The 13,529-nt window shown below is 43.2% G+C and overlaps 1 protein-coding gene across 3 annotated transcripts in view; it reads right to left on the bottom strand.

Annotated features, from left to right (window-relative positions):
- COL28A1 (collagen type XXVIII alpha 1 chain) overlaps nt 1–13,529 on the bottom strand; it is a 114,526-nt gene that overhangs the window by 7,125 nt on the left and 93,872 nt on the right. For all 3 annotated transcript variants that reach the window (XM_068405316.1, XM_068405315.1, XM_068405314.1), the window contains 5 exons: nt 12,949–13,017; nt 3,427–3,495; nt 409–489; nt 283–318; nt 56–92 (listed from right to left, as the gene is read on the bottom strand). In XM_068405316.1, the coding sequence (XP_068261417.1) occupies nt 56–92; nt 283–318; nt 409–489; nt 3,427–3,495; nt 12,949–13,017 (292 nt within the window). The remainder of the gene's footprint in view (nt 1–55; nt 93–282; nt 319–408; nt 490–3,426; nt 3,496–12,948; nt 13,018–13,529) is intronic.

Below are 13,529 nucleotides of genomic sequence, written 5' to 3'. Positions count from 1 at the left end.
TAAGTTCAGTGTGTTTTATTAGAACTACTTTTTTTTTCCATACTGGAATGCTTACCACATATTTCGTTGATAAGTCTGATAACTTCTTCTCTCTGAAAAAGAGTATTAATTAATTTGCTGTGTGTTCTAGTTCTAAGAATGCTGAAATCTATTTATTTATTTACTTACAAAAATGCAGGCAATGCAATGCCTCATAAACAACCTTGTGTAACATCACATAACCTTTAACTATTTTACCAAAATAAACACCTATCTTTTAAATTAATTCATGTACACACTTACTGTAAGACCAGGTTCACCTTTTCTTCCCCAAATTCCCTGAAAAGGTGTAAAGAAAAATAATTAACAAACACCAAATTTGTCTAATTTCTAGTGTGTAAAATTAAGTAATATGAAAATGTGTTTTACCTTTGGTCCTGGAGGTCCTGGGTCTCCAATCTCTCCTTTGGCACCTTTGCTCCCTGGATCACCTTTATCTCCATAGTCTCCCTAATTTAAAACGACGATATTAAACACAGTCAGTAACTCCCGTTTTGTTGATAGTCAGAGCTGGAGTTATGGTTCAATGAGCTTTTAAGATAAACTTTCTGATTTTTTTTTTTTGTGTGGCTAGTTGATGTTGTATGTATTATGAAGAGAATATCTGAAAGCAGGCTCTCAGAGAAAGCAAGGTGGGCAGTAAAAACATCTTTAAGAAATTTCTGTGAAAAAATACCTTAATTTGGGAGTGAGGGGTAAAGACATCTTTATGCAAAGGTCGAGAATATGTATTTTTTTACTATTCTTTGATTTTCTTGAACTCTAAAACAATGTTTATACTAGACCTATGTTAATTCAGACCTATGGAGAGACGTAACTGCCTCAGATCAGCCAATGTACTGAAACTCACACCAGCTTTGTATAGAACCCACACGAAAAACTGAGAGCTTGCAAAGAACAGAGGAAAAGGCATGCTTGGACTGCTACATCCATTGGAAAATATGTAGTTTCACATATAGAAGCAATTTTGCACTTTTTTTCCTCAAGTGACTGGACCTTTTGATTTCCAAAAGAAACGGTTCAACATTACAGTATTTCAAGAGACAGTTTTCACATAATGCAGGTATGAGACATACTACCAAAAGATTCATGTTCTAAATTCAACATTTCTTCAAGAAGGAGATTGTGCAGCACAGTTTTTTACTTCTCTCTGGAAGTTACTGACCACCTTACATTTCACTTGAAACTTTAAAGCTTAGAAATTTATCTAGGTTACTGCCCATTTTGACATTATTCCTCATTGTTACCCAGCCAATGGAATCACCTAGATACCTCCTGTGTTACAGCATTCGTCATGGTGATTGCTATCAATTTTAAGGAACCCTTTGAATCTTTCAGTCTAATTCTGATCTTCTTCAAACTGGTATAAACCTGAAAATCGTACATAGCTCCTCCACAGGGTTAAGAAAAGCAGTCTCAACTAAGTAAGCACTTGGAAGACAGTTTCTATTCTATTTCACAAAATCATAATATCCAGCAAAGGATATTACTTTCCATCACCTGTCTATGAATTGAATATAACCTCATCAAAGTCAGTGTCAGCATAAGGGAGAGCAAATATGATCTACTGACTGCAGTGGTGCTGCTACTCTCTTACACATACATATACTAAAACCCGATCTCTTTGGCATTTGGCACTTATATGAAATTCCTACTGAAATAAACCATTCCTTTTCATGTGTGACAAGTCAAGTGTGATAGAAAAATTGTGAGTATTTAGAGAGATTTACATTGGGTCACGAAGATTAGTCAAGATACAAAATGAATATGAAGAACAGTGAAAATATTGCTATTATTATTATTATAGAATGTAGCATTTGGCATCTGAACAAAAACAGAATTAGGAGGCAGAAATTTGAATCTGTGTGAAAGAGCTTGATATTCACTGTTGCATAAAAGCTCCAAGCTGTAGTAGCTTGAATAATACAGAAGTCTGAGAAAGTGCTATACAACATGAGCTAGCATAGACCACAGTACCACAAACATCATTAGTGCAGGCAACAAATGGCTGGGGCTGTGAATGGGTACTGCCTACCTCAGGTGACTACAGAGGGGACTGAACTCTTATTTGGGTAACTTCTTAAAGTTAGGGAGCCTGATCATCTCTGCTTTCCCATGAAGACTGCCACTGTTTTTTTTCTCAGGCTTTCCAGACAGAGCCTTCACAATAAATTCAATATTTCAGCTATGTTGTAACTATTGCAGAGAGGCTGCCCAGCTGGCCCAGGCATATGCTGTGAATTAAAGGTGGTGTACTGCGTCATGCATTTACATTGACACTCATTCCACCTGGGCACACTGTTCTCAGTTGTGCATGCACATAGCTGGTCTGCGCATCCACGTTGACCATGAGCCTTGGTTTCCTTTGGCTAGGCTGCTCCCATCAGAAGCTGCACATCTGAAAATCACTAATAAATAGCCAAAATATTTAAATTCTCTTTGCACAAAATTTCTTAGATTGGAATCGCCCCTTCTACTCCTCTCTCGTGAGACCCCACCTGCAGTACTGCATTCAGCTCTGGGGACCCCAACATAAGGACATGGATCTGTTGGAGTGAGTCCAGAGGAGGGCAATGAAGATGATCAGAGGGCTGGAGCACTTCAGGGGGCCTACAGGAAAGCTGGAGAGGGACTTTTTACAAGGGCATGTAGTGACAGGATGAGGGAGAACGGTTTTAAACTGAAAGAGGGGAGAATAAGAAGATATATTAGGAAGAAATTCTTTACTGTGAGGGTGGTGAGACACTGAACAGGTTGCCCAGAGAAGCTGTGGATGCCCCCTCCCTGGAAGTGTTTAAGGCCCGGTTGGATGGGGCTTTGAGCAACCTGGTCTAGTGGAAGGTGTCCCTGCCCATAGCAGGGGGGTTGGAACTAGATGATCTTTAAGGTCCCTTCCAACCCAAACCATTCTATGATTCTATGAATAGGTACGTGTAAGAAAATCTTACAATTTTTATATCAACCAGAAAGTTGTTCAGTAAGGAAAGAGTCAAGCTTTGGCTTCAATCATTGTAAAAAAAAAAAAAAAAAAAGAGTCAACTAAAACAAAGCCCTTAAAAGAGACTAGACAAAAAGCAATTATTTTTTTGTCAAAGCCTGGCAAATAAAAGGATGTTTTGTAATACCTGAAAAATATCTAAGATAACTGAATACATAATCTGACTAATATTACTCTCCTGCTAACAGGTATGATCACATTCTAGATCCTACTTCAGAGCCTGGTCCTTAATGACTCCAAGGCTGACAATAAGTAGTAGGCACTTACCTTGCTAGCTATACAGGGCAATGTTTCTGCCTTCTATTTATCTTCAAAGACCTGTCACACCAAATAACTAATAAAAAAAGAAAAAATTATCTTCTTGTCCTTACGACAAACCTAGGATTTACCTTTAGTCCAGGAAGGCCAATTCCAATTGATCCCTTTAATCCAGGAAAACCTGTATTTCCTTTTTCTCCCTGAACAGAATATGGAAAGTAAGTTTAACTGAAAATTAAAGTAAAATCTATGCTGTATGTATTCATTTGATAACATTCTGCATCATAGAGAAAGCCAGATATTTGTATTACGCAACGAAGCACATAATTTTCAAGCCAGAAGTAATCTGAAGTTGGAGAAATAAGCAACTGGGTATGATTCAGAAAACACATGAAGTCTTTATAAAGTATATAATGAAGAATTTATTCCTGATTAATTAAATGACATACTGTCATTTCACTGAAACAAGTGAAAGACAAAAGTAACCTCTTCATTCAGTCTACAAGAAGTAAAAAGAGGTCCAACACAAAGGTTCTCTACAGTTACACACCCAGAACCTCTGCAGAGTAAAGTTAGTTTTTCTGATCTTAAGTAAATAAAAAAAATCTCTGCTTTTCACAATGTGGAGAGCAGGACATCTTCCTGCTGATAGTTCAAAAGACAGTATCAGTCCAGCTACAAAATTCAGATTTGTTTATAATGACTGTTACACATGCCCTGCTGCATGCACACAGACTTGAAAAGCATGTTCATGCTAGCAGTGTGGGCATACAACATGTTACAAAACACAGCTGTTATAAAATACATACAGAAAACCCTTCACAGCACCTGGCTTCCAGAAGCTTTCCTGCTTTATTTAATAGGGTAACACAAATATTTTTTCAGACCAACTGCTGTATACATTTTAAGCACAGCTAGAGGTGATTATATTCACTGGTACATAAATGCTTCACCATAATTCACATTACATACATAATTCACATAACAGTAGCATCTGGTGCAGATACCAAAACCAGCTCCAGAGAATGTCAATGAGATCAGGACCAGTCATCACCTGTACCAAACCTAGCCTATGAGATGCAAGTACAAGGTTAGCTAGTTAGACTGAAAAATAAAACACTAGTGCAGAAGGACTGACCACTGACCATTTCTGCTGTGCTGGATAGAGGCTTATGGACTTCTGCAGGTGGAGAAGCAGCTGCACAGTGCACAGCCAAGTTAACCTTCTCTTCCTTGTACAGAAGGCTCCTGACTCCCATGAGTTGGGAGTTCACCCAATGAACAATGAGACAATGAGATGCAGCGCCTAGAAGAGCCAGTATACTACAAGTCATGGTCTATGCATGGCTTTCCCTGTCCAAATCCCAGATTTCACTGAGATCCTGCTGAGATGGGAGCTTCTGTTTGCACGTGGGTGCGTTGTGGTCTTGCCCCATGCTAGGCAAAGGCAACCACTGCCACTCCACTGTTCACATCTCCACTGGAGCACTGCCTTTACAGCCCTGCCCTGCGGCAGCCTCTTGGTCCACTAGCCATGACTCAGGGAGCTAAAGTGCTCTGCTCGTCAGCAGGGCTACTATCACTGATCTGCTAACCAGCAGCCTCTTGCCTCCATAAGCAGAACTTCTCCCCTTCCCCTCTCCCCAGTTTCGTACAGCAGCAAAAATTCAGACACTGTTATGTAGACTCTGGAGAGTGGAAAAGAAACTGTGATGCACCAAATTATATAGCTGATTCACTAGGGAAAAAAAAAAAAAGAATTTCCTGCAAATAATAGGAAATATTCCTAAGGCAATGGGATACACAAGGCAATTTATTTTGTGCTGTTGTAGGAACACACAGTGACTATTTAATCTAATTTACTTCAAGTCACTTTCTAGCAGGATTGTGCTTCCTGGGTCCTTCATGTAGGTTATTAATGATAATGGCTTTTAAACATAGTGAAACAGTGTGCCAGCTTACTTTCCAGCACTGGGACTGACTATCCTTCCTGACTAGGGTCATCACACAGCTTCCTGGTTAACACCTTTGCAGATCTGCAAAGCTACATACATACGAACCAGAGTTGGGATATGCTGCATATTCCAGTGTTCCTTCACTAATAATAAATGTCAGATCCGAGAAAACTATAGATTTATCGCCGCCATTTGTTACAGCCCATTTGACATTGTTAGGATGGTGTTCAAGCAATGAAAACTGAATGAGACTTACTGTTCTAAAAAAAAAATCATACCTGTACAGCTGACATTTCTCACAGGCGCACATGTGAGTTTTATCCCTTAAAACGTCAACTGCAGAACCAAATCCTGCTCCTCTACTTGTGCGATCAACATAAGAAGGATTTATCATAGATACCATAACAGAACATTTTGTAAAAAACAAGAAGTATGCTGTATTAATTTACAATTATTTATTGCTTTGCCATTTCAATCCATGTACATAATTAAATACAACGTTGACCATCAGTCTTATCATAAAAAACAAAGTGGTATGCATGTGAAAATGCTGACCCTTGGATCCCTGACCCTAATATCCTGCTAGATTACTGACCAATAAGCAGATTTCTATGTAAAAATGTCATTCTGTGAATTGAGTACAGATCTGAGAATGTCTAGACTGTGGTTTTGAAAGGAAACCAAGCATAAAAATAGAAGTCCTGTGAATGTAGATATCAACATAAAGTTACTCAAAAAATATCTGATTTTTGACATTCCGTTCTCACCATATGCAGACTGAGCTCTATGTATATATATAAAAAAATACTTGGAGTGATATCGATAGTTCAAATGTAGGAGTATAGTAGCTTTAAGATGATGAAAAGTAGCCAAAAAGAATGAAGCTTGACATGGCTGTGAAGAGATAGAAGGACAGAAGAGACAGATAGAAGCTCCACAAGCATCAGCATATGGAGGGAACAGGTACTACAAGAGAAAGATAGTTGCCAAAGTTGTTCAGAAAGAAGTTGTTCCTAAGAATTATATAAAAATAATCGTAATTTTAAAAAGTAATTGTTAAGGGAAGAAAATTTAAGTGACAAGAGTGTAACCACACAACTCATGGAATGCTATAGAAACACCACCAGCTGAGTTTGATCCACACATCATTATAGTTTTGATTTCAAACCCAAAGACAAAGACCTTCCATAGCCAGAGCACGTTACTTTCCTACATCCCTGAATTCCACATCCTTACATTACAAACATGCCTTTGTCTGACAGTGTGTGTCAGTGGACCGTGTTCTTCCACTGGAAAACTTCCATGATGAAACTGAGTTCTCTACATTTCTAAAATATGTTTAAGGTATTTATTCATAGCAGTGCCAACATAACATCCAAAACTCTGTGTGTATCTATACAGAGATAGATAGATAGATAGATAGACAGATAGATAGATAGATAGATAGAAAGATGTATACGTACACACTGAGCATATTTTGACCAACCTTTATCTTTTTTCAGGAACAGAAAAAAACATATAATCTGTACATTTTTTCATGTATCATCAGATGCATTTGATTGCTGAAACATTTCGGTTCAGAATGGCAATTGTGCTTTTATAAATAACCTCACATACCTATAGAATTAAGAAAGATATATCCCAAGTATTAGATTCTGAAAACACATCAGAAGTGTCTATTAAAGCCAGGCAGGAAATAGTTTTCATATACCATAAAGCCATACAGAGATGGCAGAAATTTTTCTATTTTCCACAAGAATAGAGCAAAGATCCTTCAGAGATTCAGCGAAGGGAGAAAAGAAAGTAAGAAGTTCCTTATGCCCTCACATTAAAATATGTAAGAGCTTTGTGGTTACTGATATACAATTAATATAGAAGAAACAGCGGCGGCAGCAGCGACAGCGGCGGCGGCAGCGACTTGAGGTTAGTGCGGGGGCGAGGGCGACATCGGGCTGTAACCGGGCGGTTTTCGTACTCTTGGCCCGCCCCAAGCACCAGCCCCGAGCTGCTTCCCCCCCCACCCCGGACCCGGAGGTTCCCGGCAACGAATCAGGAGAGGAGGGGGCGTAGCCGGAGGCACCGCGGGCGATTTAAACGCACCACCCCCTGTTGACTGGGTGATAAAAAGCCTCCTGGAGGGCAGGGACTAGTCCCTGGCCAGAGGGTACAGGGAGAGTCAGCAGTGACTGTGTGAGTCAGCAGTGACTGTGTGTGTCCCAGGGCAGGAGAGGCTGCAGCAGTTTGCAGCTCGTTGGGGAGGGCACTGACTCCCTCCCAGTGCACAAGGCGAGGAAGGTGCCAAGGAGCTGTGAACCAGGGGTGTCACCAACAGGTATTTCCCAGCTCAGTGAAAGAACAATGGTATCTACCCGGCGGAAGAAGACCAAAATGGATGTGGGAACCCAGACAGAGCTCCCACAGAAGGAGGCGATTGTGCAGGTCACAGGCTGCAGGGAATGCTACAGCGTCTCTGTGGTGTCAGGGGGCTGTGTGCGCTGTGAGCAGGTAGATGATCTGCTTGACCGAGCAGCACAGCTGCAAAGCCAGGTTGAAAGGCTTCAAGCCGAAGTAGAAAGGCTTAGGAGCAATAGGGAGGCTGAAATGGAGATAGACTGGTGGAGCCAGGCTCTGCCTTCCCTGCAACAAAAATGGGAGCACCTGCCGGAGAGCTCCCAGGATCGAGGGACCCCTGTACTCTGCCCCTCTCAGGTGGAAAACAATAACTTAGAGGAGAGGAGTGAGTGGAGGCAAGTCTATGGCCGTGGCAAAAGGCGAGTGCCCTCCTTGCCTACCTTGCCTCCACAGGTGCCTCTGAGCAATAGATATGAAGCCCTAGTGGAATACAGCCGGTCCAATGGGGATGTGGTGGAGAGGCAACCTATATCAGAGGTCCCACCACAGTCAGAAAAACCGGACAGGCGTATAGCTACCTCCTCACAAGGAAGAAGAGAAGAGTTTTAGTGGTTGGAGACTCCTTCCTAAAGGGATCTGAGGGCCCAATATGCAGAGCTGACCCCCATCACAGGGAGGTCTGCAGCCTGCCTGGAACCCGAATCAGGGATATCACCAGGCAACTCCCCAACCTGGTGAAGGCCACAGACTACTACCCCCTGCTGATCTTCCAGACAGGTGGGGAAGAAGCTGCATCCCGTAGTCTGAGGGGGATGAAGAAAGACTACAAGGCCCTAGGACGGTTGGTGAAAGAGTCTGGGGCACAAGTTGTTTTCTCCTCCCTCCTTCCATTTTCAGGTGATGACGTGGGATGGAATAGTAGGATTCTCTCTATTAATGCCTGGCTACGAGACTGGTGCTACAGGCAGGGCTTTGGGTTCTTTGATAATGGCTGGTTTTATAAGACACCAGGCGTGACCGTAATACATGGGAAAGGTTTATGTCGTAGGGGCAAAAGGGTTCTGGGACAGGAATTAGCAGGGCTCATTCGGAGAGCTTTAAACTAGATTCGAAGGGGGATGGGGTGGTAGCTGGGCTTGCACCACTGGGGCAACACTCTAGTGTTGAGGTAGACCAGGAGGCCTCCCATCCCCCTGGGGTGAAATCGGTGTGCTCAGCTCGCCCCCTGAAATGCCTGTACACCAATGCGCGCAGCATGGGGAATAAACAGGAGTTAGAAATCCGTGTTTGGTTGGGGGGGCTATGATTTAGTGGCAATTACAGAGACTTAGTGGGACGCCTCGCATGACTGGAATGTGGTCATGGATGGCTATGTCCTCTTCAGGAAAGACAGGCCACTAAGGAGAGGTGGTGGAGTTGCTCTTTATGTGAGTGAGCAGCTAGAATGTATTGAGTTCTGTCCAGGGGCGGATCAGGAGCGAGCTGAGAGTTTGTGGGTGCGAATTAAGGGGCAGGCTGGCAGGGGTGATACTGTTGTGGGTGTCTATTACAGGCCACCAGATCAGGATGAGGACGGTGATGAGGCCTTCTACAGGCAGCTGAGAGCAGTCTCTCAATTACAGGGCCTGGTTGTTGTGGGGGATTTCAACTACCCTGATATTTGCTGGGAGGCCTACTCAGCCAGCCATCCTCAGTCCAGGAGGTTCCTCCAGTGCATTGATGATAACTTTCTGATGCAAATGGTGGATGAGCCAACTAGGAGAGGAGTGCTGCTGGATCTTATCCTCACTAACAAGGAGGGTCTGGTTGAAGAGGTGAAGGTTGAGGGCAGCCTTGGTTGTAGTGACCATGAGATGGTAGAGTTCAGATTCTCATGTGGCAAGAACAGAATAGCTAGCAGAATCACAACCCTGGACTTCAGGAGGGCCAACTTTGGCCTTTTCAAGCAATTGCTAGGGGAAATCCCATGGGACAGGGTACTAGAAGGTAAGGGGGCCCAAGATGGTTAGCATTCAAGGACTGCTTCTTCCGAGCTCAAGATCAGAGCATCCCAGCAGGTAGGAAGTCAAGGAAGGGTACCAGGAGACCTGCATGGTTAAACAGGGAACTGCTGGGCAAACTCAAGTGGAAGAAGAGGGTGTACAGATCATGGAAGGAGGAGCTGGCCACTTGGGAGGAATAGAAGTCTGTTGTCAGAGGATGTAGGGAGGCAACTAGGAAAGCTAAGGCCTCCTTGGAATTAAACCTTGCAAGAGAGGTCAAGGACAACAGAAAGGGCTTCTTCAAATACATTGCAGGTAAAGCCAGCACTAGAGGCAATGTAGGCCCACTGATGAATGAGGTGGGGGCCCTGGAGACAGAGGATAAAAAGAAGGTGGAGTTACTGAATGCCTTCTTTGCCTCTGTCTATACTGTTGGAGGCTGTCCTGAGGAGCCCCGGACCCCTGAGGCCCCAGAAGAAGTCAGGATAGAGGAGGAATCTGTCTTGGTAGATGAGGGCTGGGTCAGGGACCAATTAAGCAATCTGGACGTCTATAAATCCATGGGCCCTGATGGGATGCACCCGCGGGTGCTGAGGGAGCTGGCGGAAGTCATTGCTAGGCCACTCTCCATCATCTTTGCTAAGTCGTGGGCAACAGGAGAGGTGCCTGAGGACTGGAGGAAAGCGAATGTCACTCCAGTCTTCAAAAAGGGCAAGAAAGAGAACCCGGGTAACTATAGACCGGTCAGCCTCACCTCCATCCCCGGAAAGGTGATGGAGCAACTTGTTCTTGGTGCTGTCTTTAGGCAGATCAAGGATGGGGGGATCATTAGGGGCACTCAGCATGGCTTCACCAACGGGAAGTCATGCTTAACCAACTTGATAGCCTTTTATGAGGACGTAACCCGGTGGATAGATGATGGTAAAGCTGTGGATGTGGTCTATCTCGATTTCAGTAAAGCGTTTGACACGGTCTCCCACAGCATCCTCGCAGCTAAACTGAGGAAGTGTGGTCTGGATGATCGGGTAGTGAGGTGGATGGTGAACTGGCTGAAGGAAAGAAGCCAGAGAGAGGTGGTCAATGGGACAGAGTCCAGTTGGAGGCCTGTGTCTAGCGGAGTCCCTCAGGGGTCGGTCCTGGGACCAGTACTATTCAATATATTCATTAATGACTTGGATGAGGGAATAGAGTGCACTGTCAGCAAGTTCGCTGATGACACAAAACTGGGAGGAGTGGCTGACACACCGGAAGGCTGCGCAGCCATTCAGAGAGACCTGGACAGGCTGGAGAGTTGGGCGGGGAGAAATTTAATGAAATATAACAAGGGCAAGTGTAGAGTCCTGCATCTGGGCAAGAACAACCCAGTTCTTGTACCAGTACAAGTTTGGGGCAGACCTGTTGGAGAGCAGCGTAGGGGAAAGGGACCTGGGGGTCCTAGTGGACAACAGGATGACCATGAGCCAGCAGTGTGCCCTTGTGGCCAAGAAGGCCAATGGCATCCTGGGGTGTATTAGAAGGGGTGTGGTTAGCAGGTCAAGAGAGGTTCTCCTCCCCCTCTACTCTGCCCTGGTGAGGCCGCATCTGGAATATTGTGTCCAGTTCTGGGCCCCTCAGTTCAAGAAGGATAGGGAACTGCTGGAGAGAGTCCAGCGCAGAGCCACGAAGATGATTAAGGGAGTGGAACATCTCCCTTATGAGGAGAGGCTGAGGGAGCTGGGTCTCTTTAGCTTGGAGAAGAGGAGACTGAGGGGTGACCTCATTAATGTTTATAAATAAGTAAAGGGCAAGTGTCATGAGGATGGAGCCAGGCTCTTCTCAGTGACATCCCTTGACAGAACAAGGGGCAATGGGTGCAAGCTGGAACACAGGAGGTTTCACATAAATATGAGGAAAAACTTCTTTACGGTGAGGGTGACCGAACACTGGAACAGGCTGCCCAGAGAGGTTGTGGAGTCTCCTTCTCTGGAGACATTCAAAACCCGCCTGGACGCGTTCCTGTGTGATATGGTCTAGGCAATCCTGCTCCAGCAGGGGGATTGGACTAGATGATCTTTCGAGGTCCCTTCCAATCCCTAACATTCTGTGATTCTGTGATTCTGTGATTCTGTGAAAACTGCAAACAGATCAGAACTAAAGTTCTAGATAGTCATGACTCTAACCATGTAGAGATCTCTGTCTAGGAAAGTCCTGAGACAAGATAAAACAGAATCTGTTAAAGAGAGTTATGCAATAAGGAGAAAAGAAAGAACACAATAAAGTATGTTTTTATTGTATGAAACACCTCACAGTGAAAAAAGGAAGGGCTCTCTGCAGTATAAAAACAGAAATTATTGAACATGCATATGAAAATAGAAGACACCATTGAAGCTGGAATCAGAGCAAGTACTGAACAAAACAAATACAGAAGGAATCGGTGCTTTCCTGGTAAATCTTGTATGAAGTAATTCCATGCTGAACCAAATAAAGGTTCTCCTCGGAAACATTTTGCCAACAAGGTACATTTTAATGATTTTATTTTGATGATTTTTTTTGTTTGTTTCAGCATGTCACTATTTTCCAACGACAACCTATTTTGTCAATCAGTTCCCTGGTGGCTTTAGTGTCTACAGCCAACTGCAGTATAGAGAAGCATCTTTCCTAACCTAACTAAAACAGTGCCTCTCTTACTGAATCACTGGTGGTTTGATAACCTGGAGTTGGAGAGCTGAGCACAATCTTCCTGATCCAGGGAAATATTTAATCATATGCTCAACTTTAAGCACACTGATTTAAGAGGAATAGGAGAAACTTGGGTTGTTCTCCACTAGAGCCTCCAGTTCTAATAATTTTCTTCCACACATTTATGACAAGGCAATTTATTAACTTTGAATGTTCAGAATATGTTACCATGTTTGTGTTTCTCCTTATAAGGAGAGAAGTTGTGGTTATGGCTGGAACTGGGTGAGTAAAAATCTGATGAAGAGTATGTGGGAGACTGGCTAACTTCTTTTATATTCCTATATGTGTTTTTTGACTTATTTTGACCTGGTAGATCTCTGTTACTGTCTTGTTCTCTTCTACTGTCAAAGAAAACTGGGTGTTTTCTTTGGAGCATCCTTTAAGCAAAGTAGTAAGATGTGGCAGTGATGAGACTTTTTTTCCAGGTTAAATACATTTGTAACAACAAGAATAACAGGAGAGCAATCGTGTGCCACCAATGCTGAAAAAGTAAATATAACATACCTTACGAACAAGAAACTTAAATATACACTGAATATTTGCGGGAGTTCACTGACTTAGTGGCAAAGAGAAAAACAGACAACGAATCTCCTTAAGAGACAGTTTTGAGAAGAAACTGGACAGATATCACATTAAATTGGATTACCTTGCTTCCTTGTATGTTGTCTCCAGGGGGGCCAGGTGGACCAGGCAAGCCTTTCTGTCCCATAATACCCTATAACAGTCAGTGGGGCAAAAAAAGAAGAATTAGGAGGTAAACTCCATTCCTGGTAACACTAAGGAAGTCATCTCAAAGTCACTGCAAGCAAAAAGTAAAACCATATCAAAGACTAGGTATGATTCTTCTTCAGTTTATGATTTCTCAATGTGGGCCTTGGTAATTATCCTCAGCAAATTCCCAGGAAAGCAAAGGAACAATTACGCTGAAAATAATTAAAGAATAAAATTTGCCCATGACACAGTGTGATATTTTCCTCAGTTCTTCCCGCGTAGAAACCAGCAGAAACCATCTTTATACAACAACTTCATGCAATCACTCCACATAAGGGAGGCACATCAGTAGAGGCACAAAGGACCACAGCAATAAAATCCAGCACGAGGGATTCACACAGAATGTTGTGCTAAATAGCTTATCTCAAGAACTAGATGCTACAAGCAGGTCCTCACCCTTGAAAACAAAATATTGTTTCCCCACAGAGAACACATTTTTCATTCTCAAAGGCTTTG

The sequence above is a fragment of the Nyctibius grandis genome, chromosome 7 (assembly GCF_013368605.1).
Source record: "Nyctibius grandis isolate bNycGra1 chromosome 7, bNycGra1.pri, whole genome shotgun sequence".
Classification (NCBI taxonomy): domain Eukaryota; kingdom Metazoa; phylum Chordata; class Aves; order Nyctibiiformes; family Nyctibiidae; genus Nyctibius; species Nyctibius grandis.
The sequence above is the reverse complement of the archived record's forward strand: the minus strand, read 5'-3'. Positions and strand labels throughout refer to the sequence as shown.